The sequence below is a fragment of the Microcaecilia unicolor genome, chromosome 4 (genome assembly GCF_901765095.1).
Source record: "Microcaecilia unicolor chromosome 4, aMicUni1.1, whole genome shotgun sequence".
NCBI classification, from domain to species: Eukaryota; Metazoa; Chordata; class Amphibia; order Gymnophiona; family Siphonopidae; genus Microcaecilia; species Microcaecilia unicolor.
The window spans coordinates 148228567-148253749 of record NC_044034.1 but is presented as its reverse complement, the minus strand read 5'-3'; the positions used below and the strand labels follow the sequence as shown (position 1 = coordinate 148253749).

Below are 25183 nucleotides of genomic sequence, written 5' to 3'. Positions count from 1 at the left end.
ATGGAGTGGACTTTGAAGGAAGAAAGCCAGTGAGACTGAGGTAGAAGAAGAGATTTGAAATCTACAAGAAGGTGAGAGTAGCAGCCCTATACTTCCTCTGCGGCCAACCGGGCAAGGTGTATGGGAGAGGGGAAAAAAAGGTCATCTCCATCACACAGGGCAGTAGCTGAAGCAAGAGTCTTCAGGACAAAGCCAAGTTTGTTAGTGCAAGCAGATGGAGAGTATGAGAGAGAAAGAGGTCGTGGATGTAGGCAAGATTGTTGGAGACAGAGCAGGCAGTCCACAGGGCACATGAGAGGCACAAGAAGGTGAAAGGAAAGGAACAGAAATAAGTTTGGAGACATTGTGGTGTGACCTGCATGAGTAGGTTGAGAGCTGATTTTGAGGACCAGGATTTGAATTGATATTCCCAGCAGAGAGCAGGAGAAGGATCAAGAGAGTATGGAGAAGAATAGGAGAGGTATGATGAAGATGAGTTGCACTCAGAATGGAGATGGTTGAATGAAAGGAAGAAAATGTTGAAGCTTGAGAGCTGAGAAGACAAAAGGGTTGGTGAGGTGATAAAATCAGAAGGGGGGGGCAATGTGGTCCTGAGGTATGCAGTGGTTTTAGATGGAGAAAGAGATAGGTAAAAGTCAGTATCAAGAAGAGAAATTGTACTGGGGCCATTGGGAATAGGAGAAGGAAAATAAAAACCTGTAGAGAGAAAATTTTTTACTGCCTATGTACTGGAGCAGAAGCCCCAAGTAGATTGTGGTGGACCTGAGAGTCACCCCAGAGAATGCTAGGAGGAATATGCAGATGGGCAGCACGAACTCCACAGCACCTGGATTGGTATACTTAGATTTTAGCAAAGCCTTTTGACACAGTTTCAGATAGACGATTTATAAATAAACTGAGTTCCCTTGGTATGGGCCCTAAAGTGACTGTTGGGATTAGAAACTGGTTGAATGGAAGGATGCAGAGTAGTGGTAAATGGAGCTCACTCTGAGGAAAGGGATGTTACCAGTGGCATGCCACAAGGATCTGTTCATGGTCTGGTTCATACAACATTTTTTAAAAGTAATATTGCAGAAGAGCTGTCTGGTAAGGTTTGCCTTTTTGCGGATGATACCAAACTTTGTAGAAGAGTAGACACACCTGAAGGTGTAAATAATGAGGGATCTGGGAAAACCTGAAGAATGGTCCAGACTGGCAGCTAAGATTTAATGCTAAAAATTGAAGGTATGGAATATTTTTGACTAGTTTTGGTGAAGTTTGAGGTTCCATTTACTGCCCCTGACGCAGCCGGATTTTGGCGAAATATGGCTATGTTGGGCAACTGTATTTGAATCCTGGTAGCTTTTATTAATTAATAAAGACTTTGTTTTTCTTCACAGGGTCTGCTTCCCTATTTTTTCTCTATTGAGTAGTGGATAGACCTTTCCGATGACACACAATATCCACAGTCTAGTGCTACTTCCCACCTATTAAGGCATTGGCCTCTTCTCTCTCCTTTCCCCTTCCTGTAAAACTCTAGTGATCTAAAACTAATTTAGTAAAATTATTGTTGAGAAATTGTAGAAATATTTGATTAATCCTCAGTAGGATAGAAGATAAGTGAAGGTGATTATTGTCTTAGGTATCCAGATTTTATGTATGAATTTCATTCACAAACCTGCTGACATATTGAGGGGCATAATCGAAAGGGACGTCCAAGTTTTGATGAGGATGTCCTTGCAAAACGTCCCCATCCCGTATTTTCGAAACAAGATGGACATCCATCTTTTGTTTCGATAATATGGTCAGGGACGCCCAAATCCTGAAATTTGGTCATCCTTAGAGATGGTCGTCCCTAGACCTGGTTGTTTCTGATTTTCGGCAATAATGGAAACCAAGGATGTCCATCTCAAAAACGACCAAATGCAAGCCATTTGGTCGTGGGAGGAGCCAGCATTTGTAGTGCACTGGTCCCCCTGACATGCCAGGACACCAACCGGGCACCCTAGGGGGCACTGCAGTGGACTTCATAAATTGCTTCCAGGTACATAGCTCCCTTACCTTGTGTGCTGATCCCCCCAAAACCCACAACTGTACATCATTTCCATAACCCTTATGGGTGAAGGGGGGCACCTAGATGTGGGTACAGTGGCTTTCTGGTGGGTTTTGGAGGGCTCGCTGTTTCCTCCACAAACGTAATAGGGGGGGGGGGCCTAGGTCCGCCTGCCAGAAGTGCACTGCATCCACTAAAACTGCTCCAGGTTCTTGCATACTGCTGTGATTGTCCCGAGTATGACATCTGAGGCTGGCATAGAGGCTGGCAATCAATATTTTGAAAGATGTTTTCTCCGAGGACAAGCAGGCTGCTTGTTCTCACTGATGGGTGACGTCCACGGCAGCCCCTCCAATCGGAATCTTCACTAGCAAAGTCCTTTGCTAGCCCTCGTGCGCCCGCGCGGCCGTCTTCCCGCCCGAAACCGGCTCGAGCCGGCCAGTCTTCTTTTGTCCGCACTCGGTACGGTCGTGTTTTCGCCGTGTCGAGCCCCGGAAAGTCGACCTCGCGCGTCCTTTGTCTTCGACGTGTTGTTTTTTCTTCGGAAAATCTTTAAAAATTGTTGGGAAGTGCTCCGGAAGCCCCCTCGGGTTTCGATTTGCCCCTTCCCGTATTTTTCAGACTTTGCCCCGGTAAGTTTTCTTTCGTCGTCGGGGTAGGCCTCTTTTCGGCCTCGGTCGAGATTTTTCTCCCTCAAAGTTTTGGTGTTCGTTTTCGTCATTTCGGATTTTGATTTCGCCGGCGTGATTTTTCCGCCCATGACATCGAAGCCTTCCAGCGGCTTCAAGAAGTGCACCCAGTGCGCCCGGGTTATCTCGCTCACTGACAGGCACGCGTCGTGTCTTCAGTGTCTGGGGGCCGAGCACCGCCCTCAGGCCTGTAGTCTGTGTTCCCTTTTGCAAAGGCGGACTCAGGTAGCGAGATTGGCCCAGTAGAACGTTTTGTTCTCGGGCTCTTCGTCGGCATCGGCACCGGGGGTATCGAGTGCATCGACGTCTTCAGCGTCCAGAGCTTCATCCTCGGCCGCCAGTGCATCGAGTGCATCGAGGCATCGGCCCTCTGCATCGGCGCCGAGACATCGGATAGCTGCATCGACGTCGGTGGTACCGGGACCTCGTCTGCTGATGTCGTCGGACGGTGGTGCATCGTCGGGAGTGCAGGTGAGGGCTGTCCATTCCCCTGCTGGTGGCAGTGAGCCTTCGGGTGGGTCTCCCCCTACCCTGAGGGCTCCTGCTGTACAGCCCCCCCGAGACCGACCTCCTTCGGCCTCGGCCCCGAGGAAGCGACGGCTGGATTCTACGTCCTCCTCGTCGGTACCGGGAAGCTCCGATGACATGCTTCGTTCCAAGAAATCGAAGAAGCATCGTCACCGGTCCCCTTCCCGTGTCGGTACCGAGAGCTCTGGGTCGCCGAGGGAGTCGGCACCCAGTAGGCATCGGCACCGAGAGGACCGCTCACCCTCTGTTCAGGAGGTGTCGATGCGCTCCACTCTGGACAGCCCGGAACAGTCTCCATGCCCGGAACAGGTTCTGACGTCGACGCCTGCATCGACTTCCATGCCTTTCTCCGCAGCCGCTCTGAACGAGAGCCTCCGGGCCGTTCTCCCAGAGATCCTGGGAGAGCTGTTGCGCCCTACCCCTCCGGTACCGGCAGTGCTTGCGCCACCGGTACCGTTGAGCGTGGCGCCGGCCGGCCCATTGCCCGAGGTGAGGTCTCCGGCGTCGGCGCCGCGTGCGGTGCCGGCTGCCGTCGCCTCCCAGGAAGGCTCCCCGACTACGTCGGCGGAGGGAGCTTCGCCAATGCGGGCGAGGGAGTCTACCTCTCGACGCCCCCATCGTGGACGTGGCTCCACGGAGTCGAGTCGGGCACGGTTGCAGACACAGGTCCGTGAACTTGTGTCTGACACCGAGGGTGAGGCCTCGTGGGAAGAGGAAGAAGACCCCAGATATTTCTCTGACGAGGAGTCTGAGGGTCTTCCTTCCGATCCCACTCTCTCTCCTGAAAGACAGCTTTCTCCTCCTGAGAGTCTGTCTTTCGCTTCCTTTGTCCGGGAGATGTCTACGGCCATCCCCTTCCCGGTGGTTGTGGAGGACGAGCCCAGGGCTGAAATGTTTGAGCTCCTGGACTATCCTTCTCCACCTAAGGAAGCGTCCACTGTTCCCTTGCACCATGTCCTAAAAAAGACATTGCTTGCGAACTGGACAAAACCCTTAACTAATCCCACATCCCCAAGAAGATCGAGTCCCAGTACCGGATCCATGGGGACCCAGATCTGATGCGCACTCAGTTGCCTCATGATTCTGGAGTTGTGGATCTGGCCCTAAAGAAGGCTAAGAGTTCTAGGGAGCATGCTTCGGCGCCCCCGGGCAAGGACTCTAGAACCTTAGACTCCTTTGGGAGGAAGGCCTACCATTCTTCTATGCTCGTGGCCAAAATTCAGTCTTACCAGCTCTACACGAGCATACACATGCGGAACAATGTGCGGCAGTTGGCGGGCTTGGTTGATGCTCTCCCCCCTGAGCAAGCCAAGCCTTTTCAGGAGGTGGTCAGGCAGCTGAAGGCGTGCAGAAAATTCCTGGCCAGAGGGGTGTATGACACCTTTGATGTTGCGTCCAGGGCCGCTGCTCAAGGTGTGGTGATGCGCAGGCTCTCATGGCTGCGTGCCTCCGACCTGGAGAATAGACTCCAGCAGCGGATTGCGGACTCGCCTTGCCGTGCGGATAACATTTTTGGAGAGAAAGTCGAGCAGGTGGTAGAGCAGCTCCACCAGCGGGACACCGCATTCGACAAGTTCTCCCGCCGGCAGCCTTCAGCCTCTACCTCTACAGGTAGAAGATTTTTTTGGGGAAGGAAGACTGTTCCCTACTCTTCTGGCAAGCGTAGGTACAATCCTCCTTCTCAACAGCCTGCGGCCCAGGCTAAGCCCCAGCGCGCGCGCTCTCGTCAGCAGCGTGCGACTCAGCAAGGCCCCTCGGCTCCCCAGCAAAAGCAAGGGGCGAGCTTTTGACTGGCTCCAGCAGAGCATAGCCGACATCCAAGTGTCAGTGCCGGGCGACCTGCCAGTCGGAGGGAGGTTGAAAGCTTTTCACCAAAGGTGGCCTCTCATAACCTCCGATCAGTGGGTTCTCCAAATAGTCCGGCAAGGATACACCCTCAATTTGGCCTTGAAACCTCCAAATTGTCCACCGGGAGCTCAGTCTTACAGCTTCCAGCATAAGCAGGTACTTGCAGAGGAACTCTCCGCCCTTCTCAGCGCCAATGCGGTCGAGCCCGTGCCATCCGGGCAAGAAGGGCTGGGATTCTATTCCAGGTACTTCCTTGTGGAAAAGAAAACAGGGGGGATGCGTCCCATCCTAGACCTAAGGGCCCTGAACAAATATCTGGTCAAAGAAAAGTTCAGGATGCTTTCCCTGGGCACCCTACTTCCCATGATTCAGGAAAACGATTGGCTATGCTCTCTGGACTTGAAGGATGCCTACACACACATCCCGATACTGCCAGCTCACAGACAGTATCTGCGATTTCAGCTGGGCACACGTCACTTCCAGTACTGTGTGCTACCCTTTGGGCTCGCCTCTGCACCCAGGGTGTTCACAAAGTGCTTGGCTGTAGTAGCAGCAGCACTTCGCAGGCTGGGGGTGCACGTGTTCCCATATCTCGACGATTGGCTGGTAAAGAACACGTCCGAGGCAGGAGCCCTGCAGTCCATGCAGATGACTATTCGCCTCCTGGAGCTACTGGGGTTTGTGATAAATTACCCAAAGTCCCATCTTCTCCCGGCACAGAGACTCGAATTCATAGGAGCTCTGCTGTATTCTCGGACGGCTCGCGCCTATCTCCCAGAGGCGAGAACCAACAACTTGTTGTCCCTCGTCTCACGGGTGCGAGCGTCCCAGCAGATCACAGCTCGGCAGATGTTGAGATTGCTGGGCCACATGGCCTCCACAGTTCATGTGACTCCCATGGCCCGCCTTCACATGAGATCTGCCCAATGGACCCTAGCTTCCCAGTGGTTTCAGGCTGCTGGGGATCTAGAAGACGTGATCCACCTGTCCACGAGTTTTCTCGAATCCCTGTATTGGTGGACGATTTGGTCCAATTTGACTCTGGGACGTCCTTTCCAAATTCCTCAGCCACAAAAAGTGCTGACCACGGATGCGTCTCTCCTGGGATGGGGAGCTCATGTCGATGGGCTTCACACCCAAGGAAGCTGGTCCCTCCAGGAACGCGATCTACAGATCAATCTTCTGGAGTTGCGAGCGATCTGGAACGCTCTGAAGGCTTTCAGAGATCGGCTGTCCCACCAAATTATCCAAATTCAGACAGACAACCAGGTTGCCATGTACTACGTCAACAAGCAGGGGGGCACCGGATCTCGCCCCCTGTGTCAGGAAGCCGTCAGCATGTGGCTCTGGGCTCGCCGTCACGGCATGGTGCTCCAAGCCACATATCTGGCAGGCGTAAACAACAGTCTGGCCGACAGACTGAGCAGGATTATGCAACCTCACGAGTGGTCGCTCAACTCCCGAGTGGTGCGCCAGATCTTCCAAGCGTGGGGCACCCCCTTGGTGGATCTCTTCGCATCTCGAGCAAACCACAAAGTCCCTCAGTTCTGTTCCAGGCTTCAGGCCCACGGCAGACTGGCATCGGATGCCTTCCTCCTGGATTGGGGGGAGGGCCTGCTGTATGCTTATCCTCCCATTCCTCTGGTGGGGAAGACTTTGTTGAAACTCAAGCAAGACCGAGGCACCATGATTCTGATTGCTCCTTTTTGGCCGCGTCAGATCTGGTTCCCTCTTCTTCTGGAGTTATCCTCCGCAGAACCGTGGAGATTGGAGTGTTTTCCGGCCCTCATCACGCAGGACGAAGGGGCTCTTCTGCATCCCAGCCTCCGGTCCCTGGCTCTCACGGCCTGGATGTAGACTTTGCCTCTTTGGGTCTGTCAGAGGGTGTCTCCCGCATCTTGCTTGCTTCCAGGAAAGATTCCACTAAGAGGAGTTACTTCTTTCTATGGAGGAGGTTTGCCGTCTGGTGTGACAGCAAGGCCCTAGATCCTCGCTCTTGTCCTACACAGACCCTGCTTGAATACCTTCTGCACTTGTCTGAGTCTGGTCTCAAGACCAACTCTGTAAGGGTTCACCTTAGTGCAATCAGTGCATACCATTACCGTGTGGAAGGTAAGCCGATCTCAGGACAGCCTTTAGTTGTTCGCTTCATGAGAGGTTTGCTTTTGTCAAAGCCCCCTGTCAAGCCTCCTACAGTGTCATGGGATCTCAATGTCGTTCTCACCCAGCTGATGAAACCTCCTTTTGAGCCACTGAACTCCTGCCATCTGAAGTACTTGACCTGGAAGGTCATTTTCTTGGTGGCAGTTACTTCAGCTCGTAGAGTCAGTGAGCTTCAGGTCCTGGTAGCCCAGGCCCCTTACACCAAATTTCATCATAACAGAGTAGTCCTCCGCACTCACCCTAAGTTCTTGCCAAAGGTCGTGTCGGAGTTCCATCTGAACCAGTCAATTGTCTTGCCAACATTCTTTCCCCGTCCTCATTCCTGCCCTGCTGAACGTCAGCTGCACACATTGGACTGCAAGAGAGCATTGGCCTTCTATCTGGAGCGGACACAGCCCAACAGACAGTCCGCCCAATTGTTTTTCTTTTGATCCCAATAGGAGGGGAGTGGCTGTGGGGAAACGCACCATATCCAATTGGCTAGCAGATTGCATTTCCTTCACTTACGCCCAGGCGGGGCTGGCTCTTGAGGGTCATGTCACGGCTCATAATGTTAGAGCCATGGCTGCGTCGGTAGCCCACTTGAAGTCAGCCTCCATTGAAGAAATTTGCAAAGCTGCGACGTGGTCTTCTGTCCACACATTCACATCTCATTACTGCCTGCAACAGGATACCCGACGCGACAGTCGGTTCGGGCAGTCAGTTCTTCAGAACCTGTTTGGGCTTTAGGATCCAACTCCACCCCCCGAGGGCCCTGTTTGTTCTGTTCCAGGCTGCACTCTCAGTTAGTTGGTACATTTTTTAGGTCAATCTCAGTTATGTCCTCGCCGTTGCGAGGCCCAATTGACCATGGTTGTTGTTTTGAGTGAGCCTGGGGGCTAGGGATACCCCATCAGTGAGAACAAGCAGCCTGCTTGTCCTCGGAGAAAGCGAATGCTACATACCTGTAGAAGGTATTCTCCGAGGACAGCAGGCTGATTGTTCTCACAAACCCGCCCGCCTCCCCTTTGGAGTTGTGTCTTCCCTTGTATCTCTTTTGCTACATACGAGTCTGGCCGGCTCGAGCCGGTTTCGGGCGGGAAGACGGCCGCGAGGGCGCGCGAGGGCTAGCAAAGGACTTTGCTAGTGAAGATTCCGATTGGAGGGGCTGCCGTGGACGTCACCCATCAGTGAGAACAATCAGCCTGCTGTCCTCGGAGAATACCTTCTACAGGTATGTAGCATTCGCTTTTTTGAGGGTGGGAGGGGGTTAGTGACTACTGGGGGATTAAGGGGAAGCCATCCCTGATTCTCTCCGGAAGTCATCTGGTCAGTTTGGGCACCTTTTTGTGCTTGGTCATAAGAAAAACACGACCAGGTAAAGTCGTCCAAGTGTTCGTCAGGGACGTCCTTGTTTCTTTCGATTATGGGTCGAGGACGTCCTAGTGTTAGGCACGCCCCGCCTTTGCTACACTGCCGACACACCTCCGATACGCCCCCTTGAACTTTGGCCGTCCCTGCGACGGAGTGCAGTTGGGGACGTGCAAAATCGGCTTTCAATTATATCGATTTGGACGACCCTGTGAAAAGGACGCCCATTTTCTGATTTATTTCAAAAGATGGTCGTCTTTCTCTTTTGAAAATGAGCCCAATTGTGGCTTTGCACTATACATAATAAGAAATTGTATTTGACCTCCAGTCTGCAGTAATACTGTGTGCTATCTATACATTACTATCTAAAGACATTTACAGGTTTCATGTAGTAGAAATGTTGAGATTTCTTGAATTAATGGTTCTGAAATCTCTCTATTAGGAAGTGCAGTGCTGCTGTTAGAATTGCATAGATTTAGTGGGATGGAGCCATCTGTATCTAGTACCTCATTAGTTCATTTTCTTTTTAAATTTGATGAGCGTTTTTTTTAATGATGCTCCCTTATGTTGAACTTTCTTGAGGTTTTCATTGCTTTAAAATAGTGGCGAACACTATTTTTTTGTGTGTGTGATTTTGCAGCTTTATTATGTTTATAGAGCTGCTTCTTTTTCATTAGAACTGAAAACCCCAAATAAAACACTGATGAGGAAATCGGGTGTCCTGGAACCCTCAAATTGTCCTGCCCTGGGGTGATCTGATGATGACATCCAGCTGCTGCCATCTTGGCTAGATAATGTGATTGGAGTGGCAGCTGCTTCTCCCGCTAGGTCAAGAAGAAACCAGGATACAGCAGTGCTTTGTGCCTTGTCCAGGTTTCTCCTTCCCATGGGCTGACTATCTTAGTTTTATATTTTAAAGCACGTGACTGTGGTATCCCAGCTCACTTGTACTGCAGTCGGGGCTCAAGAGTTGTATGCTTTTCACTGCTTTGTACATTCTGTACTCCCATTCTGCAGGGAAAAAGGAAGCAGCTTAAAGTGGTGTGACTGCCAATTTAAATTACAAAATTGAAATGGGTACCCTGGTAGGGACACTGAGATGAGTCTGCCACCATGGCTTTTTTCTGCACTGGACTCCCGCTGACTCATTGACGTGTAGTTCGGCTGCAGTTCCCTGCAGTGGCAGAAAGAAGTATGTCCACTTACACTCAATAAAAATAAGTTCAGTACCTATCTGTAATCTAGGGACTGTGTCCCATTGTAATGTGTTGGATCCCTGATATTTCAGAGGCAAAAGGCGGTAAGCTTCTTGCAGATATAGCAGGAAAAACCATGTTTTCTCCATTTCCCCACAACTCCCTTCTGCTATTGCTGTGTAGCACAGCTATTGTGGTTGGAGTTACCTGGTTATGTGTTAGCTTGCCCCCAGCCTGCGCTCTGTTCTTGCTGTTCAGGTTACATTTATACGGAATCCATCCCCCCTCCCCACCTGGAATCCGTGTTTTTTGAACAGTGGACATGTGATTAGAAATCCATTTATGTGTGAGTCACAGGATTATTTTAGCATGTTATAGCACGATTTTATTCTCACCAAATCTGAATCCCTTTTGAATTTGTAAGTTCCATATCCTCCAAATAGTTCTAAAGTGCTTTACCATCATATGTGCATGCCAACTAGCTAGCGTTTTTAGTGTGTGCTAATATTTAGGGTGTGTTAAATGTTAGCGACGTCCGTAAGGACGCTACTAACATTTAGAATGCCCTAAATATTAGCATGTTCTAAAAATGCTAGCATGGCACACATTGGAAAGCCCTGGTGTAGTGGGTGAGAAGAAAAATCTATTCATTTTGGGGGGGGGGGGGGGGGGGGGGAGGAAGGAAAGGAGCAGTTGAGAGGGAAATTAGGAGACCGGGGGGGGGGGGGAATTATCTATATCTGGAAGAGCTCCCTCTGTAAAGCTTTCACTAACTTCTAGTTTATAAAAAGGCATATGTGCTTCAAAAATGGACTCCACTTAAAAAAAGACCTTGGAGTTTAATTTTATCCCATAACCCCCCCCCCCCCCCCCCCCCCCCCGTGTTACCCCTATTTTTCTTATCCTGCTAAAATACCTATTGCGTGAAAAATAAACAGTTAAGATTACCTCCAGAATCCCTAAGTATATGCAAACTACATTACTACACAAGATGCCCTCTCAGAATCAAAAGTCTTCTGAAATGGCTGTTTAGCATTTTGTTGGTAAAATATCTCTCAGAAATTGGTACTGTTGAATAGAATTGCAAAAACAAAAGCCTTCCTTTGTGTTAACTACCTTATGTATCCCTAAGAATTTTTAACCATAATATCGAGGAATTTTTAACTTTACCTTTTACCAGTGTATTCAGGCTGTTTTGTAGATCCTTTGCAATTGTTTGTGAGTGGTAACATTATTTTTATGTCTTGGGTTTTGCATATGCCACTGTGTAAATTCAAGGTTAGAAGTGTAGGGGGAAAAACCCATACCTTTGAGAGCTTCAGTCAGACATTATATGTGTCTTGCAATGGGAAGGGTTTGGTTTACAGTTTGGCGTTTAGGGTATCCATATCATTTTTTCATTTTAGCTGCAAACATGTGAGTTTTTATGTGTCTCGGTTCAGTTGCTGGTAAGTCTGTGAAAGGTATTAGTATTCTTCTCACAGAAGTGTGCAGAACAGGCCCTTTACAGTAATTAATTGTGATGGTGCTAATGAAAGCAAGAATGGAAAAGCGATCATTGTCCGTGTGGAAGTGAGTGTGCCCCCAGAGCATCACGGGAGGGACTGTCAGGTATAATTCTCTTTCCAGATGGCACCCCTACAGGTGAGGCAGTAGCCTGTGAAATTACATTCTAAATTACACTGCAGATGAGCACAGCACACAACGCATAGCCTTTTGATATCAGTAATAAACGGCTCGATTCAGAGCCAAGGACAATCCCTAGTTCTGTAGAGCAGTGCTGCAGGCTTTGGGGGGAAACCTGGGATGGAGAAGAAATGGCAGGATTATCAGATGAAAGGTCAGATAAAGGACACTGGCTTTCAGTAGAATACAGATTGGACATGCAATCTGATTTTATTAATGGCTGAGTTTCATTTTCCTTCTGTCTTGGCTGTTAAAGGCTTCTTCAAAACCCCTGGAGCACCTTACCTCTGTAGCCAAAAAATAGCTAGCTAGGTTGAGGCATTTCAGCCACAGCCTAGCTAGCTAAATTGCATCTGAAAATTGTAGGTAAAACTAAGCTAATCAAAATGTAGCTGAATAAGGGATCCTAAGCTGCAGTAAAAAGAGGCCTTAGTGGATTTTTTTCCCCCCTCATGTTGAGTACATTGTTAGTACAGCCGGAAAATGGTTGAGTTCACTTACACACACACACACACACACTCTAAAAAATATTACCACATAAGCAGTTACTGACACCTGTTTTGTAGATGGCAAGGATTTACGTGTTAATCCTGTGCTAATGAGCACACGGTAATGTAGCTGGATTAACTGATTAGTGCAGAAATACCCACTCGTTGCCCCCCCCCCCACACACACACATGACCCTTCTGTGTTAAAAATATTTTTAGCACACAGTTTACACATGCTGATTAGGAAGTTACTGACCCCTGAACACATCCCACAGTAAGCCGTTTTAAGCTGCAGTAAGTGCATGGTTGCGCTTACCATAACTTAGTGAAAGGGCCCCTAAGTCAGGTGTTGAGGGATTTCAGAGCATAGACCATTGAATAGGTACATTAGAACTACCAACCTGTTTCCTTAAGTTGGGAAAAAGAAACCCATTCCTCTTTCCTTAGCAGTCTAATCTCCCTCGGGACTCTTGCCCCTCATTAACGGTGTGTTCCATTCTCCCTTCTATCCCAACATGTTAACCCCCATCTTTTAGCCTTGGAAGGTATAAGTTGAAAAGCCAGTGGTTTAATGGAGAGTGTGCCCCTTCTGGCTTGTCTGCAATGTAGGAAGCAGAAGAATAGCGTGGTCTCGGCTCACATAGCCCCCTAAATTTAAGTCTGCTAAATCAGTGCCTATCTTTTTGGCTGAGCAAGTTAGGAAAGTAGTGTTGAAATTCAATGATAGCTTCTTAAATTTTTTTCTCACGCTTTCTGATCTAAAGAAGGGTAACCTTTGAAAGCTAATCAAAAAATGTATTGTTAGTTCAATAAAAAGGTATCATCTTATTATTTTTTTTAAATTTCTATTTATTGCCCCAAACTTGAGTTTGCTCCCAGAATGTCAGCAGCTAAATTTATTGACTCAAGGTAAAATGTTCAAAGCCTTTAATCTAGCTATTAACTCCCGAGTTTGACCCTTAGAATGTATGTAGTGTAAGTTTGTAACAGGGGCTCTTTTATTGAGGTGCAGTGAAATCTTGGCTTGGCGCCTTCTAAAGTGGGACTTTTCCACATGCTAAACCCAGATTTACCACAGCATTAAAGTCGGGGGGGAGGGGGGGGTCTTTGTAGTTCATGTGCTAATGTTCTCATTATCTTGTGGCACCTGCACAAATAAATAAATAGGAGAAACTAGGTGCTCCTGCATTAACCCTGTGTTATCCAGTTAGTGCACGCTAATTCAAGGTTCAGGGTTATCTTTATTTGATTATCTGCCTAAAGTGAAGCCATCAAGGCAGAGTACAATACATATAATCAGGAAACAGAAACTCCATATACATAATACTTAAAGGACGTAGGGCCTCTTTTACAAAGTCGTGCTACTGATTCTCGTTGCAGCAAATGAGAGGAAGCCCGTTCAATTCTATGGGCTTCCTCTCATTTGCCACATGGGAATCGCTAGCTTGGCTTTGTAAAAGAAGCCCTTATGGCCCTGTTTACTAAGCTAGTTTTTTTTAGCACGTACTAACAGTAGAGACACCCATATATTCCTCTGGGTGTCTCTAGCATTAGCGCAGGCTAATTTTTATCGTGCGCTAAAAACACTAGCACACCTTAGTAAACAGGGGCCCTAAGCAAGGGGAAGAAAGAGAACATAGGGAGGAACCAAGGGAAGTAACTGCGTGCTGTAATCCACAGGTGTCAAGAATGAGGAGTTCAGCAGTGCTAAATATCCAGACCCCAAAAGCTAGTCAGAAGAGATGCGTGTTACGTCTGTGCTTTCCTCGCCCTCTGGTGGCCAGAGCGGGTGGCTGCTATGGACCATCACCCGTTCCAGATTTTAGCTGAGTCTGGTCCGGATCTTCCAGGCTGCCAGGTTTCCTTGTGTTGTTTGAGCCTGCACAGCACCCGTAGCTGCCTGGTGATTGCAGCAGCTGAGTCTCAACTGCTTCTGGGCTTATTAGCCATCTTGGAACATTTCTGCTTGCCTTTGCATCATCTAAGGCCCTGGTATGTTGGTGCTTACTGCACTTCTGCCCAGTCCAGTTTATAGTTTGTATTCTTGCCTGATTCTAGCTTAGTCTTTGTGTAGCTTTGTGTTCTGTACTGCTTGTTTTCTGTATTGCTTGTTTCCCAGTCTTGCTCTTGTTTGTATGTCTTTGTCTAGTGCTAGGTTGTCTGTGTTTTTTCCCCTGTTTCAGTGGCTGCTTGCAGCTTCCAGTTCTGTCTCTTGTCTTCCAGTGTTTGTTCCCTGTTTCAGTGGCTGCTTGAAGCTTCCAGTTCTGTCCCTTGTCTGAGAGTCCTAGTCTAGTTTTCTACCTAGCCTCCCTGTGTGCCCTGCTGTCCCTGTATGTTCCTTTCCCCTCTGACCCTCGGTCCCTGTGCTGCCTAGCTGTTATCCAGTCCTGCCCTGTCCTGCAAGTCCTACCGGCCGCCTGAAGCTCAACTCTTGGTGAAAGGTGGTCAAGTGTAGGTGAAGTCTCACTGTTCGCTAGACTTCTGCCTTGCCTCTGGTGTGGGGTGGTTTTGCCTGCCGCTCCTCGGCGGTGGCCCAAGGGCTCACAAGCCCAGTTCCATCTTTGAAAACGTGGCAATGCGTCTTCAGCTGTGTTTTAAAGCGGGGGAGAGAATCCTCTACCCACAATGCTAATGGAAGAGCATTCCACAGGGAGGGCCCAGCAATAGTCAACATCATCTTCCAAATATGTACCTAATGGTGCCTCTTGCAATGAAGGCACTGCTAAAAAGTGGTGTTGGCTGGCGTGTTAGGGGTCCTTTTACTAAGGTGTGTGAGCAGAAAAATGGCCTGCAGTAGTGTAGGCGCATGTTTTGGGTGCGCGCGGAATCATTTTTCAGTGCACCTGCAAAACATGCCTTTTTAAAAATTTTTGCCGAAAATGGACGTGTGGCAAAATGAAAATGGATGTGCGTTCATTTTGGGTCTGAGAGCTTACTGCCAGCCATTGACGTAGCGGTAAAGTCTCACGTGGTAACTGGGCAGTAATGATCTATGCTTATGAAATTCCACTTGGCGCGCATCTGATATGCGTGTACGAAAATAATAATATTTTTGGATGTGCGTATTGGACGTGCACCAAAAATGAAATTACCGCAAGAGCCACACGGTAGCCGGGCGGTAACTCCATTTTGGCAGGCATTGAGCGCATGTAGACACGCACATAAGGTACCAGTGTAGAGAGCGAAAAAAAAGTGTGGGAACCCGAATGTAGAACCTTTAAGATTAAAAGCAAAATTCAGATGCTCTAATTGGATAATGTGGGAATGCCCACTGTCCACCTATAAAACGTCCCCCGGGGAAAAATATTTTAAAAAAATAGTTAATGCATGCTTAGCTTACGCAAACAAACATAATACCGCAAACGCTGGAATGTATTTTTCCCATGCTAAGCATGCATTAGGACTTAATACCCTTTAGCAGAAGAGCTCCTTTAGTCTTTATTGAATTATATAAAGTTAATCAAACTCAGCAGGAATGCTTTCCTTCTAGATACCAGAGGTTTAGGATGTTATTGAAAATGATTCAAGTGGTTTCTTGAATAATTTTAATTTGACCATGTTAAAATTGTTACTGTAAAATGTATTTTGTAATTCCTAGGTTATCTTTTGTTGTAATTTGGGCTGAAACTTATGGCTTGTTGAAGAACTTTATATTGTATTGTATTGGACTTTGTTGTCATAAGGTATTCCGTGAACTAGATTAATCAGTAGAGTTCTTGCATGTATTCTATTTATTCTAATCGCTGTGGTGTAGTGGTGAGTAGTTCATAGACTGTTGGCTTTTGGTAGAACAGTTTTCCTTTGTGTTAAAAGAAAAATCTTTGTCCCCATCACCTGCTGATCAGTGTATTAGGGGCCTATTTACTAAACTTTCTTACGCATGTGCTAATACACATTATAATACATGTTATCGCTGTGTGTTTAATGGACAGTGTTCTGAAGGTTTTTTGCTCTTTCCTGAATATCATTTTGAAGTGCTTCAATAATGTGTGTTAGGCACACGTTTGTTTATTTAAAAAATTTTACCTGCTTACCTCTAAGTGGTTTACAAGAAATACATACATAAAATCATAAATCCACAAAAACAATTGCATACAAACATTAAAATACTGCTGAACCACCTTCCACTTCCCACCATACTATTAAAAACTTAGGTCACAACCACTTCCATCTGATAATTTACAGCATAACCACTGCAAAAACCTGTTACAAAATAACCCACTTCTGAAAAGAAAAAAGTCCTGCACAAAGTGTGTCTTTAATAATTGTTTTAATTACTTCTTATTTGCACATAGAATCAATGAACCTGGTAACTTATTCCACAACTGTAGACCAGCCACAAGGAATGATGTAGTCTTTGTATAGGCATAACATACTGTAGACATCATATTCTCAACAAGACACATTGCGGTCTCAGAATGTAGTGCTGTACTGGGTCAGTAAATATTCAAAATTCCTGAAATGTATTCTGGTACTTTTCCATACAGCGTGTGATGAATAATTGTCAAGACCTTATCCTGTATCCTATATTCCACTCGTAACCAATGGAGTTGTTTCAGGATAGATGTCATATGCTCAAACCTTTTTGCTCCAGCAATCAAATGGGCTGCAGGATTCTGAATAATTTGTAATGCTTTTATCCACACCTTTGGAAACCCCCAAAACAACACTTCAGTTATTGATATTTATTTATTATTTATTTATTTTAGATCATTTATACCCCGCTTTTTGCCACGTAAAGCAGCCCCAAAACTAAGCACTGCATTACACAACAAAAATCACATCTATCCAAAACTGGCTTTAGTCTATATAATAAACGTAACTGCTGGAAAGCCAACTGAATGACTTTCACAATGTGTGTACTCATAGACAAATGGGCACCCAGCATAACACCCAACAACTTCATCTCCATCCTTACTGGCAACTTTACTCCCTCCATAAAAATGTCAGTAGGCCATGGTTCCTCCATATCATTACCCACCACCGTAATCTTCGTTTTATCCACATTCAACAGCAGCCCATTCATTCCCCTATTTCTCATACATTACTGCACATGATTCCCCAACAATGGAGCCCAAGATTGCACTGGAAAGAAAAATTGTATATTATCTGCATAGACCTGATATGAGACCCCAAGGGACTCAAACACTTTTCTCAAAGGGGCCATATAGATATTAAAAAGCTTTGCCGACAGAGCAGAGCCGTGTGGAACACCTGTTGTCGCAGGCATCACTGCAGACAAAACTACCCCCACTTCTCACTTGCAACGTATGGTTAGACAAATAGGAACTAAACCATTTAAGCACCTGGCTCCCAATACCCAAACCTCACAATTTACCCAGCAGGAAAAATAGGCAAAAGCATTGTTTTGCATGTGTTTCTCCCCGCAGTGCGTCCACAGTAGCCACCAAAAAAGCTTCCAGTCCATTTGCCTGACGAATTCCATATCGTTGCATCTGTTTTATAAAGGCAACGAATGTGCCTTTCTGATATAACCGTCCTGAAAGCTGTTGCACAAAGATACAGGTGCTTGGGGCAGGAGTAACTTTGTACTTGTCTGTGCTGGTAGAAATAGGCAGAAGCATGCAAGTGCTGGTCCCCCACTTTACACACACTGGGCTTTAATCTACAAAGTTTTTGCTCCTAAATTACAAGCATAATCTATGTTCCTACATACATTTATGAGCATAAATTATGCTCATAAATTTAGGATTGTAAATTTAGGAGTATGAACTGTGTAGAATAAGACCCACTGCACCTCCAGGAATGCCCACATAGGTATTACATAAAAGTAGGTGCTCTTTGTTCCCAGAACCTAATATTATGCGTATGTACTCCTAGTCAATTATTTTATACATGATTAAGCTCCTAATAAAATTACCCCCTTCATTTTTATTTTGGGTGGGTGTCACGGTTGTGCCCATGTTCCTTGCTCTCAGTCACCTCGCCCCCCGGTGGTTAGACTTGGTGGCTGCTATGGACTGATTGCTTGCTGTTTCCCATGTTCCAGAAGATATTCCAGTCCGGATCTTCCAGCCTTCCAGATTGTTTTGGGAGTTTTTTGGAACTAAGCAGTACCCGTACCTGGTGAACTCCCTTGTATGTTGCCTTTATTAATCACCTGGGAAGCTTTCTAGTTTGCCTTGCAACAGAGGTCCTCAGAGGAGTTTACTTTGGTGAGAATTAGTTGCAGTGCTTCTGTGCTATTCCAGGCTGCAGATTTGACCCTGCCTGTTTCCTGGTTTATTCTACTGTCTGCTGCCTGCCTGCCTAGACCCGGCTTGTTTCCTGGTTTATTCTACTGTCTGCTGCCTGCCTAGACCCGGCTTGTTTCCTGGTTTATTCTACTGCTTGCTGCCTGCCTTTGACCCTGTCTGGTTTCTGGAATATTTCTCTGCTTGCTGCTGTCTGGGACCCTGGTGTGGTTTCTGGAGTGATCTGCTGTTTGCTGGCCGGCTGCTGATCCCTGCAGTTCTGACTTCCTGCCCTGTCCGGTAAGTCCTGCCGGCCGCCTGCACCCAGGGGCTCAACTCCTGAGGAACGGTGGTCAAGTGCAGGTGAAGTTTGGCTGATTTCCTGCCCTGCTTGCTCCAGCTTGCGTTGCCTCGGTTGCAGTTTCCGTCTGGTAGTTCCATTCCTGGGTTTGCCGGTACGTCTGTTCTGCCTTGTCTTGTGTTTGGGTGATTCTCCTGCCACTGCCGCTCCTTGGCAGTGGCCCAAGGGCTCACTAACCCAGTGGTTCCACGAGAATCCTGACAGTGGGGGAGGGAGTGAGGAAGAACACCATGTGTTGGTGGTAATTCATATGTGTTATACATTCTTCAGCAATGCAGGTATTTTTATATTGGTGGAGGGAGGGGGAGAACACTTGGTTTGATGGTAATACACTTGTGTTATGCATTCTGCAGCAATGCAGGTCTTCAGTGCAGTTTGGTATATATGCCGTTGGTTATGCCTTGTACAGGTTGTTATTGAGACCATACCTAGAATACCTTGTCCAATTCTGGAGGAAAGAGATAGGAAGAGCATTCAGAGAGAGTCCTACCAAAAGGGTGTGTTGCTTGCCTCAAAAGTCCTCTGAGATGAAACTTTAACATATGTACCCAAGAAGAGAGGTGAGGGGGAGGGAAGGTTTGAAATATATTGGTGAACATCTATTATAGGTCCTTGCTTGGCCAGTTTTTTTTCTCTCTCTCATGGAACCCTCCACCAGTCTTCACCCAGTCTCTCACTTTCTCATGTCCCCCCCTCCAGGCTTCACCAAGTCTTTCGCTTGCTCATGCCCCCCCCAACTTTCACCCAGTCTCTCTCTCATGTACCCCCTTCCCCAGTCTTCACCCAATCTCTTTCACCTTACCTGGCTCCAGCGGCAAGTTCAGTGGGATTCCTGCTCCCCTTACTGCAAATTAGCTGCCTGCAAGCTTGAGGTGTGCAGTCTCATGGTTTCAGGTCTTATGAGACTTGAAAATTGTGAGACCAACCCAAGCTTCCGGCACTGTGTGGCTCAAGCTTGCAGACAGCCGAGTTGCAGTGGGGAGCAGGAGTCCCATAGAGCTTCTGAATGCCAGGTAAAAGCTATTGCTGTGTCTGGTTTTGGCCCTCGGGCTGTCTTCAGTTCCCAAGTATCCCAAGTATCATTGTACCTTTAATTTTTTTATTTATGCAGTTCTGCTTTCTTCTTGGCTTTGTGTTGTTCATGGTTGCCTCTCTCTATTTTTAATTAATCAGTTTTGTAAATGACAGCTTTCTGTGAAGGCTACTACAGAATGTAAAATACATGTCATATGTTCAGGCATCCTTAGATGCCTTTATTTTTTCTCACTGCCTTCAAATATTAATCCTGCTTGGAATTAGGATTGTAAAACACTTCTCGGTTTTTACTTCCACAAAACCAAGTTGTCATTCTGCATTTTCTGGGTGACAAGTTTTAGGGGGTTTGTACTCCATTCCATTTTTGCACATTGCCTCAATGAGTGACGAGTAATACAGCTATGTCTGAAAGCAAATTACTTTGGGATTCTGCTGGTCCCTACTCAGTCCATCACAGGCTGGCATTCAGAATGTCCTCATCTTAATCACATTTGCTTCAGAACTTTGGTGATCTTTTTGCCAAGGGAAAAAAGTTTTAAAATGAAAAAAATTGTACAGTCTAACTCTGTAAACCTCAGAGGTAATTTTACTGTGTTCCTTCAAGTGAAATATTTCCATATAACTGAAGCTAGCTATGCTTAACCAAATGAGGTGTTCTGTCAATTTATTGTAACAATCTATTCATCATGTAGATCAGTGCAACACTTGCATTTATCACCCTAGAATATAAATTGAATATGTAAGGGCCTGTGTATGAAAGGCTGAGAAAAGTGTTTGTTACATGTGGCCCCACGTGGTAGGATGCAGCACATTAGCTGCAATAAATTTTGTCTGGCCAATGTATATTAACTAATAGGTTTTTTTGAGGGGTTTTCAAAAACCCAAGGTTTGTCTGGGCAGTTCCCCAAATTATCTAGAAAAATGCTTTTACTGTTGGTCTTACCATCCATCCCAAGAAGTCTTTCAGTATTTCAACATTAAGGGACCCTTTTACTGAACTGTGATAAAATTTGCAGTTACTTCTTCTTAATGTGGGATTATCCCATATGGTAGCTGCATAGAAACATAGAAGCAGAGTAAAATGAAGGCAAATAAAGGCGAATCCAATGTTTATCTACTCTCCCTGTCACTCCCTTAGAGATACTATGTACTTATCCCAAGCTTCCTTGAATTTAGATACTGTCTTCGTCTCCACCACTTCCACGGGGGGGGGGGGGGGGGGGGGGGGGGGGGGGGGGGGGGGGGGCTGTTCCATGAATTCACCACCCTTTCCATGAAGTATTTCCTCAGATTACTCTTGAGTTTGCTTGCCCATTCATTCCAGAAATTCCTTTCAACAGAAAGACACTCACCTCCTGTGCATTTATGTCACATAGGTATTTTAAAAAAAAAAGGCCAAGAGGGATTATGAAAAAAAGATAGCATTAGGGGCAAAAAAACATAGTAAAATTTTTTTTCTGTATATTAAAAGCAGGAAGCCGGCAAAAGAATCGGTTGGGCTGCTGGATGACCAAGGGGTAAAAGGGGCGATCAAGGAAGACAAAGACGTAGCGGAGAGATTGAATGAATTTTTTGCTTCGGTCTTCACCGAGGAAGATTTGGGTGGGATACCGGTGTCGGAAATGGTATTTCAAGCGGACGAGTCGGAGAAACTTACTGACTTCACGGTAAACCTGGAGGACGTAATGGGGCAGTTAGCAAACTGAAGAGTAGCAAATCTCCTGGACCGGATGGTATTCATCCTAGAGTACTGCTAGAACTGAAAAATAAGCTTGCGGAGCTACTGTTAGTGATATGCAATTTATCCTTAAAATCGAGCGTGGTACCGGAAGATTGGAGGGTGGCCAATGTAACACCGATTTTTAAAAAAGGTTCCAGGGGAGATCCGGGAAATTATAGACCGGTGAGTCTGACGTCAGTGCCGGGGAAAATGGTAGAGGCTATTATTAAAAACAAAATTACAGAGCACATCCAAGGACATGGATTACTGAGACCAAGTCAGCACGGCTTTTGTGTGGGGAAATCTTGCCTGACCAATTTACTTAACTCTTTGAAGGAGTAAACAAACATGTGGACAAAGGGAAGCCGGTCGATATTGTGTATCTGGATTTTCAAAAGGCATTTGACAAGGTACCTCATGAAAGGCCACAGAGGAATTTGGAGGGTCATGGGATAAGAGGAAATGTCCTGTTCCATATCATCATGCTGATCAATCCATAGACTGGTGGGTTGTGTCCATCTACCAGCAGGTGGAGATAGAGAACAGTCTATGGATTGATCAGCTATGATTAATGGAAAGAAAATTATCAGGTATGATACATAATTTTACCTTGTGGATTAAAAACTGGTTGAAGGATAGGAAACAGAGAGTGTGGGGTTAAATGTGCAGTATTCACAATGGAGAAGGGTAGCTAGATGGGTTCCTCAGGGGTCTGTACTAGGACCACTGCTTTTTAATATGTTTATAAATGATTTAGAGATGGGAGTAACTAGCGAGGTAATTAAATTTGCTGATGACACAAAGTTATTCAAAGTCGTTAACTCGCGACAGGATTGTGAAAAATTACAGAAGGACCTTACAAGACTGGGAGACTGGGCGGCTAAATGGCAGATGACGTTTAATGTGAGCAAGTGCAAAGTGATGCATGTGGGGAAAAAAGAACCCCAATTATAGTTACGTCATGCAAGATTCCACGTTAGGAGTTATGGACCAAGAAAGGGATCTGGGTGTCATCGTCGATAATACACTGAAACCTTCTGTTCAGTGTGCTGCTGCGGCTAGGAAAGCGAATAGAATGTTGAGTATTATTAGGAAAGGTATGGAAAACAGGTGTGAGGATGTTATAGTATTGCTACATGGTGCGACCGCACCTTGAGTATTGTGTTCAATTCTGGTTGCTGCATCTCAAGAAAGATATAGTAGAATTGGAAAAGGTGCAGCGAAGGGCGACTAAAATGATAGCGGGGATGGGACGACTTCCCTATGAAGAAAGACTAAGGAGGCTAGGGCTTTTCAGCTTGGAGAAGAGACGGCTGAGGGGAGACATGATAGAGGCATATAAAATAATGAGTGAAGTGGAACAGGTGGATATGAAGCGTCTGTTCACACTTTCCAAGAATACTAGGACTAGGGGGCATGCGATGAAACTACAGTGTAGTAAATTTAAAACAAATCGGAGAAAATGTTTCTTCACCCAACGCATAATTAAACTCTGGAATTCGCTGCCGGAGAACATGGTGAAGGCGGTTAGCTTGGCAGATTTTAAAAAGGGGTTAGACGGTTTCCTAAAGGACAAGTCCATAAACCACTACTAAATGGACTTGGGAAAAATCCACAATTCCAGGAATAACATGTATAGAATGTTTGTACGTTTGGGAAGCTTGCCAGGTGCCCTTGGCCTGGATTGTCCGCTGTCGTGGACAGGATGCTGGGCTCGATGGACCCTTGGTCTTTTCCCAGTGTGTCATTACTTATGTACTTATGACAAAGAACAAGCATTAAAGGGTAGAATCAAGAGAGAGCATCAAAAATTAGGCGCAAAAATATGGGTGCTAACCCCTGGATTCTATATAGTGTACCTAATGTTCTGCGCCGAAATCTAAGCATATTTTATAATAATGTGTAATTCTATAATAATGGCTTAACAAGCTCATCAGCATTGTTAACAGCACTTAACAAGCAATAATGATCACTAATTGGCAATTAGAATTTATGCGCATAATTTGCTGTGCAAATTCTGTAAAGCACTGTGCCTAAATTCTAATGCGTACAGGCAAAGAGGGTGGGGAAATGGGTGTTTTGTGGGTGTTTCAAAAGTTACACATGTTGTTAAATAATATGGCCACTATTGGAGACAGGATGCTGGACTTGATAGACCTTCGGTCTGTCCCAGTATAGCAATACTCATGTACTTATGTACTTCTAAATCTACGTGCCAGGATTTATTCTACATTTTCGCTGGTGTAAATGGAGGCACTTAGTTTTAGGTGCTAGAATATTAACTGAGCACCTAAAAATTATGAAATTCGTGTAAACGGAAATGTTTTCCATGTGGATTTTTTAGGTGCCATATATAGAATCTGGCCCTAAGCACCAATTCTATAAAAGCAATTGTGCGCAAAATTGCTGCTATACAATAGAGCATAAGTCAGCATATGTACACCTGTCTTTAAGCACAAGTACAGCAGGACACCAATCTAAACTCTTGATTGTCCAATTATCCAGACTTTTGACATTCTTTATTTTAAAACATTTTTTAATCACATAAATCCAGTGATCCGGATTTTTCGTTATCCGGACTGCTCTCTGCCAAGGTTAATCTGGATAATCGGCGTTCTACTGTACTTATCCACATCAAAGGCGGGTGTAAATGGTCGCACCTAAAGGTGTCAGTTTTGTTTGTTAGTCGGTGTTCTTTAACTTATGTGCGCAACTGGAAGACGCGCCCCTGACCTGCCCATGTCCACATGCCCTTTGTAGTTACGTGCTATTAAAATTTAGGTGCTAAGTTTAGAGAATAGTGCCTAAGTGCATTTCCGTGCATAACTACTAATTATTGCCAATTGGGACTAATTAATTTCACTTAAGGAGGATTATTATTGGGTCTTAAGGCCAGTTGGTGCTAATCATTGCCATTTAAGGACTATTAATAGGACTTAAGACCAGTTGGCACTAATTAACACCACTTAAGGACTTATTGGACTTAAGGGCAGTTGGAGCTAATTAATGCCACTTAAGGTCTATTATTGAAATGTGAGGCCAATTGGCGCAAATTAATGTCAGGTAAGGACTGTTATTTGGAATTAAGGCTAGTTGGTGCTAATCAATACCACTTAAGTACTGTTATTGGGACTTATGGCCAGTTGGCACTAATTAATGCCTTGTAAGGGCTAGTATTAGTACGTAAAGCCAGTTGGCACTAATTACCACTTAAGGACTATTATTTCGCCTTAAGGCCAGTTGGTGCTAATTAATGCCCCTTAAGGACTATTATTTATTTATTTATTTATTTATTTATTGCATTTGTATCCCACATTTTCCCACCTTTTTGCGGGCTCAGTGTGGCTTACAATAGGATATGAATAATAGAAATACATTTGTTACAATTTGGTTATGGATTACATTGTGCAAAGGTATAAGAGACATTATTGAGACTTAAGGCCAGTTGGCCCGTAGTGTAGCAGTTAAGTTAGGTGCACATCTATTATTATGCTATAACTTGCACATGTAAACTTGCGTGCTAGTCGGACATTTGGGCATGCAACTTTATACAATCTGAAGGTAAGTGCTTAACGCAGTTTAGAAAAAGGCCTGTAAATTTGTAGTAAGTGAAGACTGGCATCTTGTAATGTTGTGTTTTCCTGTCATGTTTCCAGGGTTACTTCCTTCTTTTTGAATCGATGTTGGATTCTGTGATTTATGCCAAGCAGAAGTTCCTGGCAGAGGGAGGCTCAGGTCTGTATAGACTCATGTGTTGGAGCAAACAAGTCTAATTCTGGAAAGCAGTGTGAACCTGGTGATTTAGAATACGTGCCGCATGGCTGAGAAAGTTCCCAGAAGAGAGTAAAGATGTTGCCATTAAAGAAAGCTTTGAGGCATTCATTTACGGTGCT

General features: G+C 45.8%; 1 protein-coding gene across 1 annotated transcript in view; it reads left to right on the top strand.

Annotated features, from left to right (window-relative positions):
* Positions 1–25183, top strand: part of PRMT3 (protein arginine methyltransferase 3) — a 225625-nt gene that overhangs the window by 83592 nt on the left and 116850 nt on the right. The window contains exon 11 of the mRNA XM_030200711.1: positions 24947–25025. Within this exon, the coding sequence (XP_030056571.1) occupies positions 24947–25025 (79 nt within the window). The remainder of the gene's footprint in view (positions 1–24946; positions 25026–25183) is intronic.